Genomic DNA, 20275 nt, shown 5'->3' with positions numbered 1-20275 from the left:
CTTTAGTAAGAGCATAGAGAGTCCCTCATTTTCTTTTCATAATGTATTGTTTTATTATTGTCTGAAAGGACTGGAATTGAGTTGGTGCCTACATACTACAGTGATGGACTCTTCAGAATTGAGATATATAGTGAGTGCAAGTTCTAGGCAATTTAAGGCCTACAGTAGTTTGACCATAGCTGATAAGTTCCTTTAAGGACTATCCATTATGGTCAGAAAGAAGGTATTCTCCAGTTATGTCTATCTCAAGAATGGTGGATGAGCTTCATTGTCCTGCGGAAGAGTCACCCAAAAGAAGTGGTGAAAGCACTTGGGATATTTAAAACAAGATCAGAAAACACACTAATACATATTATGTAGGGGACAATCCTGTTCTGGCAGAGGAATGGACTGAATTACATGGTGACTCTCTTCTCTCTGCTATTTCTATGACAATATAGAGCAATGTGTTTTCTCAGTAATTAAGCTCTTTGAATCTCTTTGGATCAAGGTGATGGAGATGATCAAGTGTTGGAAACTGATGACTCTAGAAAGACTGTACAGAACTTCTTCTAACAAGATGGGTGGAAAGAAAGATAAGAAGAGAGTCACTGTGCTTCTATAGGGAAATAATGTCACTACTCAGAGTTTTTAGTTACTTAAATACCGGAACCTAAGATACTGGAAAACATTCAAACCTGATACTTCCACATTGGTGACTAATTCCCAAACCAGGAATGGATTTGGAAGAAATGCTTGTTCACTCTGTACAGTCATTGTGGTTCTTCGAGACGTGTCCCCCTACGGGTGCTCCACTCTAGGTGGGCTAGCGCCCCCTGCACCTTTGATTGGAGATATCTCCGGTGGTGGTGATCTGTTTGGCCCACGCATGCATGCTAGTCAGCCTTGTGCCCCATGCTGTTGTTTTATAGCACTGCGCGGGCAAACTGCCCTCAGTTCCTTCTCAGCCATGAAGCTCTATAGCAGAGAACTCTGAAGCAGAGGGGAAGGAGGGCGGATAGTGGAGCACCTGTAAGGGAACACATCTCAAAGAACTGCACAGACTGAGTAACCATTCCTTCTTCTTCGAGTAGCGTCCATAGAGGTGCTCCACTGTAGGTGAATACTGAGCAATTCTCTCTAAGACGGTGGGGGGAGGGCTCGAAGTTGAGTCCAGTGTGGAAATAAGTACAGCCGAGCCGAACACAGTATCAGAAGCAGAGTTGTGAGTTATTGCGTAGTATGTACAGACACCCAAGTAGCGGCATTACATATTTCAACATTGGTCACGTTTTTGGGAAATGTCATGAGAAGGTGATGAGTAACAGTCAGCATGGATTTGTCAAGAACAAATCATGTCAAAACAACCTACTGGCTTTCTTTGACAGGGTAACAAGCCTTGTGGATCGGGGAAAGCAGTAGATGTGATATATCTTGGCTTTAGTAAGGCTTTTGATACTGTCTCGAATGACCTCATAAACAAACTAGGGGAATACAACCTAGATGGAACTACTATAAGGTGGGTGCATAACTGGCTGGAAAACTGTTCCCAGAGAGTAGTTATCAGTGGTTCAAAGTCAAACTGGAAGGGCCTATCTAGTGGGATCCTACAGGGATCAGTTCTGGGTCTGGTTCTGGTCAATATCTTCATCAATTATTTAGATAATGGCATAAAGAGTACGCTTATAAAGACGATACCAAGCTGGGAAGGGTTGCAAGTGCTTTGGAGGATAGGATTAAAATTCAAAATGATCTGGACTAATTGGAGAAATGGTCTGAAGTAAACAGAATGAAATTCAATAAGGACAAATGCAAAGTACTCCACTTAGGAAGGACCAATCAGTTGCACACAGACAAAATGGGAAATGACTGCCTCGGAAGGAGTACTGCAGAAATGGATCTGGGGGTCATAGTGGATCACAAGCTAAATATGAGTCAACAGTATAACACTGTTGTAAAAAAGCAAACATCATTCTGCAGCAGAAGTGTTGTAAGCAAGAAACGAGAAGTAATTCTTCCGTTCTACTCCACGCTGATTAGGCCTCAACTGGAGTATTGTGTCCAGTTCTGGGCGCCACATTTCAGGAAAGATGTGGACAAATGAGAAAAGCAACAAATGATTAAAGGTCTAGAAAACATGACCTATGATAGAAGATTGAAAAAACTGGGTTTGTTTAGTCTGGGGAAGAGAAGACTGGGGGGCGGTGGCAGGGCCGGCTCTAACTTTTTTGCTGCCCCAAGCAGCAGAAAAAAAGCGCCACCCTGCCGAGACCCCCCCCCCGCCGAGCGCCGTGCCGCCGGAACCCCCTCTCCCCCCCGCTGAGCGCCGCGCTGCACCGCCGGAACCCCTCCCCCCGAGCGCCGCGCCCCGTGCCGCCCCCCTGCCAAGCGCCGCGCTGCCGGAGCGCCCCCCCCCACGGAATGCCGCACCGTGCCGCACTGCCCCCCGCCACCCCAAGATTGGCTGCCCCTTACCAGGTGCCGCCCCAAGCATGTGCTTGGTTGCCTGGTGCCTGGAACCGGCCCTGGGCGGTGGGGAGAAGGTGGGGAATGGACTGATGGAAATGATAACAGTTTTCAAGTACATAAAAGGTTGTTACAAGGAGGAGGGCGAAAAATTGTTCTCCTTAGCCTCTGAGAATAGGACAATTGCAGCAAGAGCAGGTTAGGTTGGACATTAGGAAAAAATTCCTAACTGTCAGGGTGATTAAGCACTGGAATAAATTGCCTAGGGAGGTTGTGGAATCTCCATCATTGGAGACTTTTAAGAGCAGATTAGACAAACACTTGTCAGGGATGGTCTATAATTCTTAGTCCTGTCTTGAGTTCAGGGGACTGGACTAGAAAACCTCTTGAGGTCCCTTCCAGTCCTACGAGTCTATGATTCTATGAGTATTAAGAAGTTTTAAAAGTGGACACCATGAGTAGTTCAAATTCCTTGGCAGTCTCCAATGAGAGATGGATTGATAATAAAATGACCAGCTGCTAGTTAGCAGTGTGAAAGGAGAATGTATAACAGCCATTGACAATAATAAAAAAATAAATGAGCATGATTTCCAATGAGATGACCAATAATCATGGTATAAATAAATGCATTTTTATTGAAAACCTGTAGGCCTCTAAGCATCTGATAACCCCCCCAAAACACAAGGCCAGGAATTTCAAACCAGTGGCATGGCCACTGAATAGAAAATAGAGACCTGAACATGCATAGAAAGTTCAGCAATCTCCCCGGATGCCAGTGGCAATAAATGCTCCACTCACCCAACAAACTGTCATGGTTCATTATTAAAAGCTAGTGATAGGATGTGTTCCTTACATGACTAATACAAGAGCAATGAAAACGGCATGTGTTCTGATTTAAAGCACAATTCTCTTTCTTACAAGGGGGGGGAAAAAACAAGTAAATTTATATTGAACAAAACCTGGGTAGATAGTTTACATACGGCCCAAAACTACAGTTCCTAAATCTGGCAAAAATCCTATTACATACAGTTTTAAACATACACTGGGGGAATAAGAAGAAAGAAGAATTTGAGATCGCAGTGTATGAATATATACATAAACATTGGCTATTTTCTCAGATGTGCTTTGCGTCTGATGGATACGTTATAATTTTGGTAGCATGATTTATCATCAGAGGAGATAAAAGTTCTATTAAGGAAAAAATTCTCTTTGTAATATTTTTAATTGCTAACCTCTTTGAAAACAGATTTGCAAGTCTATGTTGGTCAGCCTCTGCTCTCAAACATGGCACAAAAAAATCACGTGGAGCCTGCACTTTCTGCACAGCCAAAACACTAAAATGTGTTTCTATAGCGCCTTTGTAGTATTTAAGTGCTTGGTCAATTAGAGATACAGAACTGGCCTTTAGTAGAGTTTGGGTGAGCACAGAATTAGGCCCATGAAAGTTGAACCTGGCTTGTTATGCTGCTCAGATTTTGAGCTTCTACATTTGCAGGTGCAAATTGTATATACAAATAACTGTGGGCAAATTGTATGTCTACAATTTATTGTGTCTGAAATCTTGAGTATTGATCCATTCTGGTCTAATGAAGTCAATAGGCGTGTTTCTACTGACTTCAATGAGAACTGGTTTAGACCGTTACTTATCTAAATCCCTAATTTGAAGAGACAGAAACCACACACCTAAGTGACCTATGTTGTTGGTGCAACTAATTGTGGATCCAAAGTTATGCTTGCATTGATGTGTGCAAGCAGAAATGGAGGCCAAGTTAAATGAAAATTCATATTTCCTATGTTTTTACTCTGCTGTTTCAGAACACGTTTATATTTGGAGGCTAACGGCAAACAACCCTTCAGTTTGAGATTCTGATCCAAAAGGATTATTTTACATTAATTCCATGTGGGTCACAACCTTCCCCATTCCTTTAGATTGTCCATAAGGAGAGATAAAATAAGAGGACTCAGCATTTGATTCATTTACATGGATTGCTATAATGAAAACCAAGTGTGAATGCAAGATCTTCCTTTTGAGATGAGAAACTCAATTGTTAGGCATGATACAAAATGTAGCCACAATAAACCATGGTAATATCTTCTTGGAGAGTTTGCTAATATGCTACTTGGCATCTGCATACGTTCTCTAATGAATATAGCTGCACAGAGCGCTGTGCTCCCTATTTCATTTAAGGTTTCAAACAGTAAAAGGCAGAGCACTGCAAACTCTACATATAAGATAGTGATTTTAATAAAGATAGACACAGTTCCTTATGGTAAATGTTTTTAGCTTCTAAAGCTCAGTGCATTACGCCAAGCTACATTACTCTGTTGCTGGTCAGTGTCAGACTGATGGAGTTAAATTGCTGGAATGTGGTAGTGTCATGTTGCTAAAGTTTTCCATTAACTGAGTCATGTTGCTAGGATGGCAGAGGCCGGATGTCTGGCACTTTGAAGAATATAAAGATGGCTATAGAGGTTATTCTTGGTATGACAGTAGCACTCGTAAGCCCCCACTGACAGAGGGGCCCCATTGTGCTAGGTGCTGTACAACTTATAGTAAGAAAGAGTCCTTTCCCTGAAGAGAGCCTGACTTACCCGACAAAGAATGGCAGGGGAAACAGTGGCCCAAAGAGGTGAAGTGACTTGCCACAGTTCACGCATTGGGTCAGTGGCTGAGGTGGGATTAGAACTCCTGAGTCCATGCCAAATCCACTAGACCAGGCTGCCTCTCCTAGCTCGAGACCATTACCCATCCCACCCTCCACCAAACCACTCACGTCAGTCTAGTTACCTTTGTTGTCGTGCCAGATGCGCACCTTACACAGGTCTCCCAGGCTCAGCATGTCGGGAAAATTGAAAACATCCATCTGGTTCCTTTCAAATTTGTTAGACTTGTTAGACTCCTTCAGAGCAAGAGTCCCGCTGTCTCCGTTCTCCCCAAACATAATCAAGGACACGTTGGCATCGGTCCCAGCTCCTGGAAGGAGATGGCAAAACACAACACAGTAACTGCTACAATGTCTCTGAAGCCAACCAAAATGGGTACAGAAACGGCAGGCTAAAAGTGACTGGGATTCTTGCTCTAATGTGCAACACTCTTAGGGAAGAGCTGATGAATAGAGTTGATTCTTGTATGATTTTGCTGGACCAGCAAAGAGAGGCTTCACAGCAGGCAGGTAACAAGCAAATACTTTGAACTTGTCCCCACAAATTTAGTGTGAGTGGCAAGTCCTTATACACAAGCTGCCATAATAATTTTGAGAATATACCCACCTCTTACATAGCACATTTCATCCACAGATCTCAAAGCACTCTACAAAGGAGAGCACTGTCATTATCCCTATTTTATGGATGGGGAAACTGAGGCACGGGAAAGTGAAATGAAGTGACTTGCCCAAGGTCACCCACCAGCAGAACTGGAAACAGAATGTAGGTCTTCCGAGTCCCAGTCCAGTGCTCCATCCCAACATTCCTGGTGACTGTACCAGAGTAATACAGTAAGAACGTGGCTGTGTCAGCCAATGTCCACTGCCTGTCATTCAGCAGTGCAGTTCTAATTCACGGGGTAGCCTGGGATCTCCCAAATAGCACAGTGTAATTACATGGGCATTGGGAGCCATTCAAGCACCACCACAGGCCAGAGGACACACAGTTGCATAGGAGGCAGGCAGCAGTAGCACTGCACTGGGGCCCAGCACAGATGCTCTTAAAGGCAGGGCAGGGAAGCCTACAGTAAGAGATTTGTATCATCTTTGCTTAAAGAGTAGGATGCCCAAAGACGTGGAGAAACTAGTGGTCAAGGAGCTAGTACCTGTTGGAATGCTCTGTGTTGGGCTTGTGAGCTGGCATGGACACCTTCCCCCTCACACCACAGGCCTCTCTTGGCCTGCCAGGGCCCCTTCCCACTTTGCCATTTCCCTCTCCTGGCAAGTAGTGGCCCCAAACTGATCCTCAAAGTGCTCCCACATGGGAGAGAGGCTAGTCCTGCTCTACGGACTGGACCTCCAGCTACTGCCCATCTTGCTGCTACCTTCCTCCCTTTGTCAAGCGTGGGGTTTGAGTGCAGGATTAAGCAAACAGCACAGGGAGTGTTCCACAGTCATGGTCAAACTACTGCTATCTTGATGTCTCTCCCAGAATTCTATCTCATCTGCTTTCCCCATTCTTCAGTGCAATGCCTTCCGCACATCTCATTCAAGTGCCCCCAATCTCTCTCCCAGCTGCACCACCATCCTTACTTTCCTCCTAGCTGCCTCTAGCCGCCTCCTCCTCTACTGTATCACATGGTGTCTATGCACATGTGTGCTTATCTAACATAAAAACAGTGGGTGAGATTTTCAGAAGCATTCAGCAGTGGTCTAATTCGTCTCTCACTTCCTTCAATGGGAGAATTTTTAGGCCAACACTGAGTGCTTTTGAAAATCCCACCTATTATGTGTCTTTCCTACATCCCATCCCACCACCACAGAAGCATTTCTAAGATGGACACTATACCAATCTGGTACCCAGTATGGAATTTCACATGGGCATGGGTGAAATTATGAGCATTTTGCCTGGCACCGTCTATAATTCCATAACAAAGCACTGGTTCACAGAAGCAAATTTGCTTTTCTGAGGCCGGACTTTTATTGCTGCATCAGACCTGAGGGGCCTTCTAATTCTGGCAACTGAAAAAGGGACGATCAAACCCAAACCTGGCTCACCAAGAAACTCAGCCTTTGCCACCCTTTGCTAGAAGCCCCAATTTTTCAGACTTTGGAGGCCTCAAGCCAATTCTTGTACAAGCATATTGCAAACCCGTCAGCTGTACAATGATTTTTGTACAGCTCTGCTCAAGCGCCAAGGGGAAAATGTGAGGAACCTGGGAAGCTCGTGACAAAATAAGTTTCACTGCAGGACAATGCTTTATAATACATTCTTCCAAATTTGTATTAACCACATATATCTGTACACAAAGAAAAACAGAACCAATGCAAAAGTGACTCACTTGCATGCAGAGGACAGTCAAATAAATGTCTCACACCTACATGACATTTTGCTTGTGTTAAATCGGGACTAATTTTCAGCGGTTCCCTGAGAAAAATTTAAGGAAGGAAGGAAAGCACCAGGGATTCATGCAGTTCAGTCAGCATTACCTTTCATGGCCCTAAAGCTTGCTGAGGTGATGAACAAAGCAGAATAGTCTACTTTCTTATAAGAGGCAGGCTCCCAATTAATGCCAGGTCTCAAAAAAGCACAGAACCGACTGGCTTTTAGCAAAACCTTCTTGGCAGGAAGCAGCTTATGAAGGCCTCATGCCGTGACAGTAACCTCACAAGCAATTAGTACGAGATGGGAAAGAAAAGAACAGAAATGGCTGAATCAATGGCTATTTCACCTAGCTGACTTTTTTTGGTTCCTTGAAACAGACAGACACACACTTAGGAACTGCAGCAAATTTGACATGTAACTGACAAACAAAACAAAGAGGTCAAGTCAGTGTGATGAGGTAGCTGTCATGCTCCTGGTGGCAGAAGCCAGAGTGGGTCCTTTACTCTTTGAGGAGCTGTACTGGTTTACCAGTCTTGGGCCTGGTCCAAAGTCCACTGAAGTCAGTGGGAGTTTTCCCTTGAACTGAACTGGGCTTTGGATCAGACACTTAGAAACGGACTGCACCCATCACCTCATATTTGGTGAACTGTAAACTGTAGCTGAGCTTACAACAACAATAACGGATCGAATCATAGTAGAGATATTAATATTTACCTGCCTCTTAGGCCAACTATATTCATGAATGAGTTTTGGAGATAGCGCAATATAATTATTAGTTCAGGATCTTTATTTTTGCAGTGCCACATATTTGACAGCTACAAATAAAATATAGAAAGAGGACTTAAATCAAGGTCACTAAGGAGAGAGTATGGTTTTGAGCATCAAGAGATCTGGGTTCTGTTTCCAGCTATGTCTCTGTCATATCTTGAATTAAATAGTTTAAACCTGAGTCACTAAAAAGGAACAGCTCTCACCATGTTTCTTTCCTTCCTTTGCTGCTGATTCCCTTCCCTAAACTCCCTTTCCAATGTTCTCAAGTAAAAATTGCCTACACTCACTGCATAGTACTGCACCATTGAATCAGATGGACCCACCATTACCTTGGACAAGTCTCTTAAGGACAAATGTTCAAAAATGTCTTTAAATTTTGAGTACCTTCATATCTGGGGACCCAAATATACTCCTCACTAAACTTCATCTGAAGTTGTGAGTACTCTGCACCTCTGATAGTCCAGCTGAAGTTGTCTCAAGTTTCTATCCCATCTACTGGGAGACCAGCTCTTTCAAAAACCAAGCCACTTATCTAGGTGCCCAAAGCAGGACTTAGGGTACATTTAACCCAAAATAGACATGCCAGGATTTTCAAAAAAGGATGTCTCAAGATAGGGCCCTGACATCATAAAATCACCCACATCTTCTTAAAGAGTCACTTATCTTAGGCTGGGCTAGCATCCAGAGAGTGTATTACTGTATCAGGATTCTAAGGATCTTAGAACAGGCCTTTGTAAACCTATTATTCCTGCATTCATGTACTGTATTGGTTTCCTATCTGCTTTAGGAAGCAATTCAAGGTGTTGGTTTTAAGGAATATAACCTGGGACCTGGCTGCTTTAGAGACCTTTTCTCGTCCTATCTACCTTCATGCTGATAGCTAACATCTGAAGCACTTCTGACAGCCCCTAGCTCTGATCTTTGGAAGACTGGAGTCAGGTCATTTGCAATAGAGGACCCTCACTTGCAGGAGGGGTGGAAGAATAAGAACATAAGAACATAAGAACGGCCGTACCGGGTCAGACCAAAGGTCCATCTAGCCCAGTATCCTGTCTACCGACAGTGGACAATACCAGGTGCCCCAGAGGGAGTGGACCAACAGGCAATGATCAAGTGATCTCTCTCCTGCCATCCATCTCCATCCTCTGACAAACAGAGGCTAGGGACACCATTCCTTACCCATCCTGGCTAATAGCCATTAATGGACTTAACCACTATGAATTTATCCAGTTCTCTTTTAAACGCTGTTATAGTCCTAGCCTTCACAACCTCCTCAGGTAAGGAGTTCCACAAGTTGGCTGTGCGCTGCATGAAGAAGAACTTCCTTGTATTTGTTTTAAACCTGCTGCCTATTAATTTCATTTGGTGACCCCTAGTTCTTGTATTATGGGAATAAGTAAATAACTTTTCCTTATCCACTTTCTCCACATCACTCATGATTTTATATACCTCTATCATATCCCCCCTTAGTCTCCTCTTTTCCAAGCTGGAGTCCTAGCCTCTTTAATCTCTCCTCATATGGGACCCGTTCCAAGCCTCTAATCATTTTAGTTGCCCTTTTCTGAACCTTTTCTAGTGCCAGTATATTTTTTTTTAGATGAGGAGACCAGATCTGTACGCAGTATTCGAGATGAGAGCGTACCATCGATTTATATAAGGGCAATAATATATTCTCAGTCTTATTCTCTATCCCCTTTTAAATGATCCCTAACATCCTGTTTGCTTTTTTGACCGCCTCTGCACACTGCGCGGACATCTTCAGAGAACTATCCACGATGACTCCAAGATCTTTTTCCTGACTTGTTGTAGCTAAATTAGCCCCCATCATATTGTATGTATAGTTGGGGTTATTTTTTCCAATGTGCATTACTTTACATTTATCCACATTAAATTTCATTTGCCATTTTGTTGCCCAATCACTTAGTTTTGTGAGATCTTTTTGAAGTTCATCACAGTCTGCTTTGGTCTTAACTATCTTGAGCAGTTTAGTATCATTTGCAAACTTTGCCACCTCACTGTTTACCCCTTTCTCCAGATCATTTATAAATAAGTTGAATAGGATTGGTCCGAGCACTGACCCTTGGGGAACACCACTAGTTACCCCTCTCCATTCTGAGAATTTACCATTAATTCCTACCCTTTGTTCCCGGTCTTTTAACCAGTTCTCAATTCATGAAAGGACCTTCCCTTTTATCCCATGACAACTTAATTTACATAAGAGCCTTTGGTGAGGGACCTTGTCAAAGGCTTTCTGGAAATCTAAGTACACTATGTCCACTGGATCCCCCTTGTCCACATGTTTGTTGACCCCTTCAAAGAACTCTAATAGATTAGTAAGACACGATTTCCCTTGCAGAAACCATGTTGACTATTGCTCAACAGTTTATGTTTTTCTATGTGTCTGACAATTTTATTCTTAACTATTGTTTCGACTAATTTGCCCGGTACCAACGTTAGACTTACCGGTCTGTAATTGCCGGGATCACCTCTAGAGCCCTTTTTAAATATTGGCATTAAATTAGCTAACTTCCAGTCATTGGGTACAGAAGCCGATTTAAAGGACAGGTTACAAACCTTAGTTAATAGTTCCGCAACTTCACATTTGAGTTCTTTCAGAACTCTTGGGTGAATGCAATCCGGTCCTGGTGACTTGTTAATGTTAAGTTTATCAATTAATTCCAAAACCTCCTCTAGTGACACTTCAATCTGTGCCAGTTCCTCAGATTTGTCACCTATAAAAGCCGGCTCAGGTTTGGGAATCTCCCTAACATCCTCAGCCGTGAAGACTGAAGCAAAGAATCCATTTAGTTTCTCCGCAATGACTTTATCGTCTTTAAGCGCTCCTTTTGTATCTCGATCATCAAGGGGCCCCACTGGTTGTTTAGCAGGCTTCCTGCTTCTGATGTACTTAAAAAACATTTTGTTATTACCTTTGGAGTTGTTGGCTAGCCGTTCTTCAAACTCCTCTTTGGCTTTTCTTATTATATTCTTGCACTTAATTTGGCAGCGTTTATGCTCCTTTCTATTTGCCTCACTAGGATTTGACTTCCACTTTTTAAAGGAAGTCTTTTTATCTCTCACTGCTTCTTTTACATGGTTGTTAAGCCATGGTGGCTCTTTTTTAGTTCTTTTACTGTGTTTCTTAATTTGGGGTATACATTGAAGTTAGGCCTCTATTATGGTGTCTTTAAAAAGCACCCATGCAGCTTGCAGGGATTTCACTTTTGTCACTGTACTTTTTAACTTGTGTTTAACTAACCCCCTCATTTTTGCATAGTTCCCCCTTTTGAAATTAAATACCACAGTGTTGGGCTGTTGAGATGTTCTTCCCACCACAGGGATGTTGAATGCTATTGTATTATGGTCACTATTTCCAAGCGGCCCTGTTATAGTTACCTCTTGGACCAGCTCCTGCGTTTCACTCAAGACTAAATCTAGAGTTGCCTCTCCCCTTGTGGGTTCCCATACCAGCTGCTCCATGAAGCAGTCATTTAAAGTATCGAGAAATTTTATCTCTGCATTTCTTCCTGAAGTGAAATGTTCCCAGTCAATATGGGGAAAATTGAAATCCCCACTATTATTGGGTTCTTAATTTTGATAGCCTCTCTAATTTCCCTTAGCATTTCATCATTACTATCACTGTCCTGGTCAGGTGGTCTATAATAGATCCCTAATGTTATGTTCTTATTAGAGCATGACATTTCTATCCATAGAGATTCTATGGAACATGTGGATTCACTTAAGATTTTTACTTCATTTGATTCTACATTTTCTTTCACATATAGTGCCACTCCCCCCCCCTGCACGGCCTGTGCTGTCCTTCAGATATATTTTGTACCCCGGAATGATTGTATCCCATTGATTGCTCTCAGTCCACCAGGTTTCTGTGATGCCTATTATATCAATAGCCTCCTTTATCACGAGGCACGCTAGTTCACCCATCTTATTATTTAGACTTCTAGCATTTGTGTACAAGCACTTTAAAAACTTGTCACTGTTTATTTGTCTGCCCTTTTCTGATGTGTCAGATTCTTTTTTATGTGAATGTTTATCATCTGATCTGGCCCTTACATTATCCTCCTCCATTCTCTGCTCCTGACTATAACCTGGAGATTCTCTATCATTAGACTCTCCCCTAAGAGAAGTCTCTGTCCGAGCCACATGCTCCTCTGCAGCAGTCGGCTTTCCTCCATCTCCTAGTTTAAAAACTGCTCTACAACCTTTTTAATGTTTAGTGCCAGCAATCTGGTTCCACTGTGGTTTAGGTGGAGCCCATCCTTCCTGTATAGGCTCCCCCCATCCCAAAAGTTTCCCCAGTTCCTAATGAAAGTAAACCCCTCCTCTCTACACCATCGTCTCATCCACGCATTGAGACTCTGAAGCTCTGCCTGCCTACCTGGCCCTGCGCGTGGAACTGGGAGCATTTCTGAGAATGCCACCATAGAGGTCCTGGATTTCAGTCTTTTCCCTAGCAGCCTAAATTTGGCCTCCAGGACATCTCTCCTACCCTTCCCTATGTCATTGGTACCTACATGTACCACGACCACCGGCTCCTCCCCAGCACTACACATAAGTCTGTCTAGATGCCTCGAGAGATCCGCAACCTTCACACCAGGCAGGCAAGTCACCATGCGGTTCTCCTGGTCATCACAAACCCAGCTATCTACGTTTCTAATGATCGAATCTCCCATTACTAACACCTGCCTTTTCCTAGCAACTGCAGTTCCCTCCCCCAGAGAGGCAACCTCAGTGCGAGAGGCAACCCCAGCACCATCTGGAAGGAGGGTTCCAACTATGGGAAGGTTTCCCTCTGGTCCCGTTGACTGCTCTGCTTCCCTGGGCCTTTCATCCTCCTCAACAGCGCAGGGGCTGTCTGACCGGAGGTGGAACAATTCTACAGTGTCCCGGTAGGTAGCAGAGTTTGTGTTAATGTTTAAATTACTCAAATGCACCCAGAGGCTGTGGAGATGGATGCAGAAAATAACTCTATAATGAGAAATAAATGGGCCTGATTCTGCATTTCTTTACAGCAGTGGAGTTCAGTGGAGTTACTGCTGGTTTACATCGGTATGACAGTGGCAGATGCATCATGCTCGACATACCGAACAAGCAATTTATTACCTAGAGAGAAGGGCTTTTCCTGACAAGTGCGTGGTTCACAACTTGACCCCTTCCCAGATATGTTGGCTAAAGCGCAGCATCATGCAGCCCAGTGTATAATTTGATCCAAACTCATCCTCATTGTCATCTGTTCTCTCCCACCAGCTGCCATGGATCATAATGAAAGAAAATGTTTCATCATTAATACCCATCACCCTTCATTCAACATGAAGAGGAGGTGAGTCTGCTGCTGCTGTCATCTCCCATTCCACTCTCATTTCTATGCCCCTGGCCTTTGTGAGCCAGGGCTGAATTGCAGAAAAAGTTGACACTATGCTCATACTGTTTATACCGGATGGAAGGTCAGGCACACAAACACATCCTCATACTCTCTCTCTTGTTTTTAGTACTCCATGACATGTTTTTAATGTTTTGCAGCCCTGTTGGTCCCAGGATATTAGAGAGACAAGGTGGATGAGGTAATATCTTTTACTGGACCAACTTCTGTTGGACAGAGACACATTTTTCAAGATACCCAGAGATCCTTTTCATACAAGATAGACCTCACCCATCTTGTCTCTCTACATGTTTTTGAGGCATGCAGTGGGCAGCAAGGCAGCAATGTCACTAAGACACCTCGTCAGGGGAGATCTTTATATTCTAAACACAAATCCTTCACATGGTGTAAATTCAATGCTAGAAAGGGGGAAATAAAAGAGAGCTGAAGACTGAGCAATGTTGGAAGATCCAGAGCAGGGATAAGCCAGTCAGAAAGTGTGTGTACGTGATAAAGTGTATCTTGCACTGATTTGGCATTTAGTGATTGTGTAAAATGAGTGTAAGATTCAGAGAGTGTATCTAAAGTGGATCTTGCACTGATTTGGTATTCAGCAATTGTGTAAAATGAGTGTAAGATGCACAGAGGAGTTGGAGAGAGGATCCCATGGAAATAGGCAGTGATCCCAGCTAATGGCATTGCAAGCCCATTTTACTGAGATATTTGAAGCTCTGCAACTTTCTTCTGTCATTAACTGAACTTTTCCAAAGTTCCACAGTCTGGGTCTTACCCTGGGGCTGGCTTTTCACGCTCTTTACATACTTTGCACTTTCATAGAATCCGAGAATTTTAGGGCTAGAAGGGACCTCAAGAGGTCATCTAGTCCAGTCCCCTGCACTGAGGCAGAACTAGGTATACTTAGACCATCCCTGCAAGGATCTCAAAGCACGTTACAAAGGAGTGAATATCGTCAGCCCCATTTCACAGAGAAATACACCACGGCACCAAGCAGTTAAGGGAATTACCCAAGTCACACAGGAAACCTGTAGTAGGTCAAGGAATTGAACCCAGATCCCAGAGCCTTAACCACAAGAACAACCTTCTGCTGTACACAACAGCAGGACCTGATCAAGAAAGGACCAGTGACAGTAGCAATGTGTCTAGCAATTGTTCTCTATTGATTCTTTAAGGGGAAGCAGCTGCATTATTTTTAAATTAAAAAATAATTTAATTTAATTTAATTTAGTCAAATACAGACCTAGAGGCTTAAAATTATATTTGCTCTGTAGCAGATTTCCTGTTCTCCACTGCATAATGTTGAGTTTCTGTAATAAAGACACACTTATCCTCCAGGAATTTCAAGGTTCCAGGACTGTAGGACCAAATTCTGCCCTCAGAAATAGCATAATTTCCACTGAAATATGAGATTGTATCTGTAGGTAAAATTTGAGCCTGGTGCTAGAAAACCAGAAATTGACAAAATGACCCTACCTCCAATATCACTGGTTTTAACCTGAACAGTGTATGTGGTATTCTCCATCATCTGCTCTTCATTTATCACTGCAGGCATCTCGCACACAAGAGCTCCCTTAGCATTTCTGAGCTTGGACAACCATTCGCTGTATGTAAACGTGGTCACTTCTTGATTCGACAGGTTCTTCATGATGATCTGGGGAAACGAAGGAAATTTCAGCCATGGTTAAAATAAGGGCAGAGATAAGGCTTAGAAGTAGCACTGTGCAGTTGAGAGCGGATAGAATGTTTGGTAGAACTCTGGCCACAGACCAGCACCGAGTCCAACACACACGTATTCAGGTCACCAGCTCCTTTTGAGCAACTTTTACTGGTCTCATGATGGTTCCAGTGGGATGGGAGAAGTACTGTGTGCTGTTCTTGAGCTAATCCTCTCCACAAGGCTGGACCTTCGTATGATGGAAAGGCAACGGAAGAATTGGAGAGGTATTGCAGAGGACACCAAACAAAAATCTACGGCTTACTTTGGAGGGGGGCAAGGCAAACAACAGTTTATATGACTAACTGGCAGAAGCAGAAAGTATACAGAAGTGAAGCAGCGCATCAGGAAGTGCTGAGCGGCTGCACGAGCCCCCGCAAGAGGAGGTTGGCATGGTGCTGCCTGATCGGCATATGGCAGTGTTGCCAAACTAGAGAGATTTAAAAAAAAAAAAAAAAGCAAATGTTAATTGAAACAGAAACTCATGCAATAATTTATCTTCAATGTAAGACGCAACCAAACCCTGTTCCCAGGACTCGTGATCCTGTGCCCCACACATACATTCTGGCACCATTGTGAGTAGCATCATATCCTGACAAAAGCTTACAGGAAAATACTTGGCGCGGGAACAGCCAGGCCTGGATTCACAAAGGGACTCCGGCATTGTGATGCAAAGCATTGCAATGCCTAACTTTTGGGCACCTAGAAAAATCACAGCACAACACTGCAATCTCTGAAGCCTGAGTTAGGTGTCTAGGCTCCCCTATACAATGACTGGGGAGAGGTAAGCACTTTAGACTGCAATCCACAAAAGTCAGCATGGTAGGCAGAGAGCTGCCTAAGCTAATGAATGGGTGATGCTGATGAGAGGGGTCTTTCTGAAGCCCCAGCCCTCTCATGGGAATAGGCGCCTAAGTCCATGCTGAAAGGAGTCACCGATCGCTGCTAGCAATCCCTCTCCTGGAGTATGGCCGCTAAAATCATTCCTTGTGAGCATGATTTAGGCACCTGCCTCCCCCCACACACGATGTGCAGACAAGGAAGTGGTAGTGTCACCCACCAAATAACTTTTTGCACAATGGTTAGAAGACTCACCTGGGGTGGGCGAGACCGCAGTTCAATGCGACCCTCTGCCTGAGGGGGAGAATGGATTTGAACAAGAGTCTCCCACCTCGCAGGAGCATGCTCTACCCACCCTGCTGTGGGCTAGTCTGATGTTGGGGAGCTCCCTCAATTTCTCCTCTTGAAGCTTCCATTCATTTCAATGGCAGTTAGGAGCCTAAGTACCTTTAAGGAGCTAGGCCTCAGTGCCCATGGGTTGAGCCCAATGTTATTTTCGTTGCATTTGGATCAGAAGGGTTAGGATCCTAGCATTGAGGTGGGGCTCTTTTTGTTTGTTCTCTCTTCTTTTTGTTGAGAGCATTGGCTGCTGGCTTGCCAACGCCAGTGGGGCAGTGGATTGTGTTTCAACTATTTTTCAGCACTGCCCCCTAAGGATCTGATGTGAATATTTAAATGTTTGTACATCTAAATATATTAATAAGTGAGGGTTGACCCTATTAGGATTTTGACGGGAACGTCAGTATCTCTATAAGAGGGTGGCCTTCTCCTTTAAGGTTCAGGAGACCTGGAGCTAGCTAGTCAGCCTCACCCCTGCCCCCGTGCCCTAGTTAGCTGCCGCAGGGTCAGGAGACAGCCTGAAATTCCTGGGTCTCAAACAAGGATTAAGAAAAGTCAGTTTGTGGGAGGAGCCACAAGTCTGGGCTCTTGTGGAAGGCTCTGAAAGGACTCCAAGGAAGTAGCCTGGGAGTCTGGGCTCTACCCAGAGCAGGGAAGATGGAAAGGTAACCAGGGCTGGCTCCAGGCACCAGCTTACCAAGCAGGTGCTTGGGTCGACCACTTCGGAGAGGGGCGGCACGTCCAGCTGTTCAGCGGCAATTTGGCGGACGGTCCCTCACTCCCGCTCGGAGCGAAGGACCTCCTGCTGAATTGCCGCTGCAGATCACGATCGCAGCTTTTTTTGTTTGTTTGTTTGTTTGGCTGCTTGGGGCGGCCAAAACCCTGGAGCCGGCCCTGAAGGTAACCCAGCGTAGCTGAGCTTGCGAGAGGGGAAGCAGCTTGACAGACAATCATAGAATCATAGAAGATTAGGGTTGGAAGAGACCTCAAGAGGTCATCTAGTCCAACCCCCTGCTCAAAGAAGGACCAATACCAACTAAATCATCCCAGCCAGGGCTTTGTCAAGTCAGGCCTTAAAAACCTCTAAGGATGGAGATTCCACCATCTCCCTAGATAACCCATTCCAGTGCTTCACCACCCTCCTAGTGAAAAAGTTTTTCCTAATATCCAATCTAGACCTCCCCCACTACAACTTGAGACCATTACTCCTTGTTCTGTCATCTGGTACCATTGAGAACAGGCAAGCTCCATCCTCTTTGGAGCCCTCCTTCAGGTAGTTGAAGGCTGTTATCAAATCCCCCCTCACTCTTCTCTTATGCAGACTAAATAAGCCCAGTTCCCTCAGCCTCTCCTCATAAGTCATGTGCTCCAGCCCCCTAATCATTTTTGTTGCCCTCCGCTGGATGCTCTCCCATTTGTCCACATCCCTTCTGTAGTGGGAGGCCCAAAAATGGACGCAATACTCCAGGTGTGGCCTCACCTGTGCTGAATAAAGGGGAATAATCACTTCCCTAGATCTGCTGGCAATGCTCCTATCATGCAGCCCAATATGCTGTTAGTCTTCTTGGCAACAAGGGCACACTGCTGACTCATATCCAGCTTCTCATCCACTGTAATCCCCAGGTCCTTTTCTGCTGCTTAGCCAGTTGGTCCTCAGCCTTTACCGGTGTATGGGATTCTTCCGTCCTAAGTGCAGGACTCTGCACTAGTCCTTATCGAACCTCATCAGATTTCTTTTGGCCCAATCCTTCAATTTGTCTAGGTCACTCTGGACCCTATCCCTGCCCTCCAGTGTATCTATCTCTCCCCTCAGCTTAGTGTCATCTGCAAATTTGCTGAGGGTGCAATCCATCCCATCAGCCAGATCATTAATGAAGATGTTGAACAAAACCAGCCCCAGGACCGACCCCTGGGGCACTCCGCTTGATACTGCGTGCCAACTAGACATCGAGCTGTTGATCACTACCTGTTGAGCCTGACGATCTAGCCAGCTTTCTATCCACCTTATAGTCCATTCATCCAATCCATGCTTTTTTAACTTGCTGGAAAGGATACTGTGGGAGACTATAACAAAAGCTTTGCTAAAGTTAAGGTATATCACATCCACCGCTTTCCCCATATCCACAGAGCCAGTTGTCTCATCATAGAAGGCAATCAGGTTGGTCAGGCATGACTTGCCCTTGGTGAATCCATGTTGACTGTTCCTGATCACCTTCCTCTCCTCCAAGTGCTTCAAAATGGGTTCCTTGAGGAACGCTCTATCCCAGAGCAGAGAGACTTAAAGGGAGCTCAGAAGGTGGAGTCCAAGGGGAGCAAAAGAACTGCTGCCAACTCCAGCCTGTGTGAGGAAAGCTGAGAGGACCCACCTCAGAGGAGTCAATGGAGCAGGGAGCGCCTGCAATGCCATTATTGGCCAGCAGGGGGTGTTATAGGGCAGGCACACCCTGTGACAATCCTTCACTTTAAAAAAAAAGGTGTTTCAGGAATAGTGTGTATAAATACAGCCCCAGTAGTCTGCTGTGTAGTTAAGTGAATATCATCACTGGCAGGAGCCTTAATCTGCACCCAAGCAATTTTGCAATTTTATTTTGCTCTGAGTACTGTAATGGAGAGATTTGGTACCTCAGTCATTTCAATTTACCTCTCCCCACATCTCCCAGAAGAGAGCAGCCTGAACAGCTTCCCCCGGGGGGCCTGCAGACTCCCCAATGTACACAAACCAACGCTGGGGTAATTGCCCTTGTGCTTATACTTTAAAGTGCCCAGCACACGTGTAGAAGAATCCATAACGAGGTTCTGATTCTGTGATTGTTCTCATCAGGACACTGAAAAAGGAAAGAGAATAACCCCCTCTTCATTGCAAAGGGAGAACACTTGCGGGCTCTGCTTTGAATGAACGGTCTCAAACTCTCGCGGAATTTTTATAATATAAAGGAAAATTCTAACCAAACAACGTCAACTCAGATGGTTGCATTCAGGATGGTTTGTAGGTATTGGGTACAAAGCAAGGAGTGCTTTATTAAGGCAGCTTCATAGCAGATGGGGCATGGATTGTACAACCCCCAATGAATCAAATGTGCAGATTTTTAACCCTAACCCGAACAGTTTCCCATTCTCTCACTCAGCAAATCCTCATCTCCTCCCATTACTTCCCAACCCTCTACCTTACCTCCCAGAGCCACTGGGATGCTTTACGTTCGCTAGCAGGATCCTTGGAGGGGACTCATCAGTAGGGGATATGTATAACCATTGAGGCACTAGGTGGAGCTGCCATGTGGCCCAGAACCCAACAACAGCAGAAGAGTTGTAAAAAGTGGCCTCTAATTTTGAGTGCTTTGAATGTTGGGTCTTCTGACTTCAGCCACCCAGGGCCTGATCTCCTGAAGTGCTGAGCACCCACAATTCCCGTTGGTGATATAGGTGCCCAACATTCTGAAAAATCAGGCCTTAAGTGTCTCAAAATTGCATCACCCCAAATCAGTGGCAGGTTTTGAATTTTTCCCTAAGCTCCTCAGAGCTTTCAACCCCTTACTGTATAGCCCCAGTGCTGCAAACTGTTGTGTGCGCACATAGGGATCTTTTTGCAGAACTGGGGACTAAGTTTGTAAAATGGCATGTTAATATCTGGGGATCTATAAATAACAATGAACAATGATGGCTACTGCTCAACATGCTATGCATCAAGATCTTGATCCCATTCATATTTGAAGTCATAATTTAAAATCCATTTTTAAATATTTTAA

The 20275-nt window shown here is 44.4% G+C and overlaps 1 protein-coding gene across 2 annotated transcripts in view; it reads right to left on the bottom strand.

Moving 5' to 3' along the window:
* The window catches only part of LOXHD1 (lipoxygenase homology PLAT domains 1), a 289678-nt gene that overhangs the window by 27734 nt on the left and 241669 nt on the right, over nucleotides 1-20275 (bottom strand). For both annotated transcript variants that reach the window (XM_054031209.1, XM_054031208.1), the window contains 2 exons: nucleotides 15113-15290; nucleotides 5234-5419 (listed from right to left, as the gene is read on the bottom strand). In XM_054031209.1, the coding sequence (XP_053887184.1) occupies nucleotides 5234-5419; nucleotides 15113-15290 (364 nt within the window). The remainder of the gene's footprint in view (nucleotides 1-5233; nucleotides 5420-15112; nucleotides 15291-20275) is intronic.

This window comes from Malaclemys terrapin, chromosome 6 (genome assembly GCF_027887155.1).
Source record: "Malaclemys terrapin pileata isolate rMalTer1 chromosome 6, rMalTer1.hap1, whole genome shotgun sequence".
Lineage (NCBI taxonomy): Eukaryota > Metazoa > Chordata > Testudines > Emydidae > Malaclemys > Malaclemys terrapin.
This window is presented reverse-complemented; position numbering and strand designations above follow the sequence as displayed.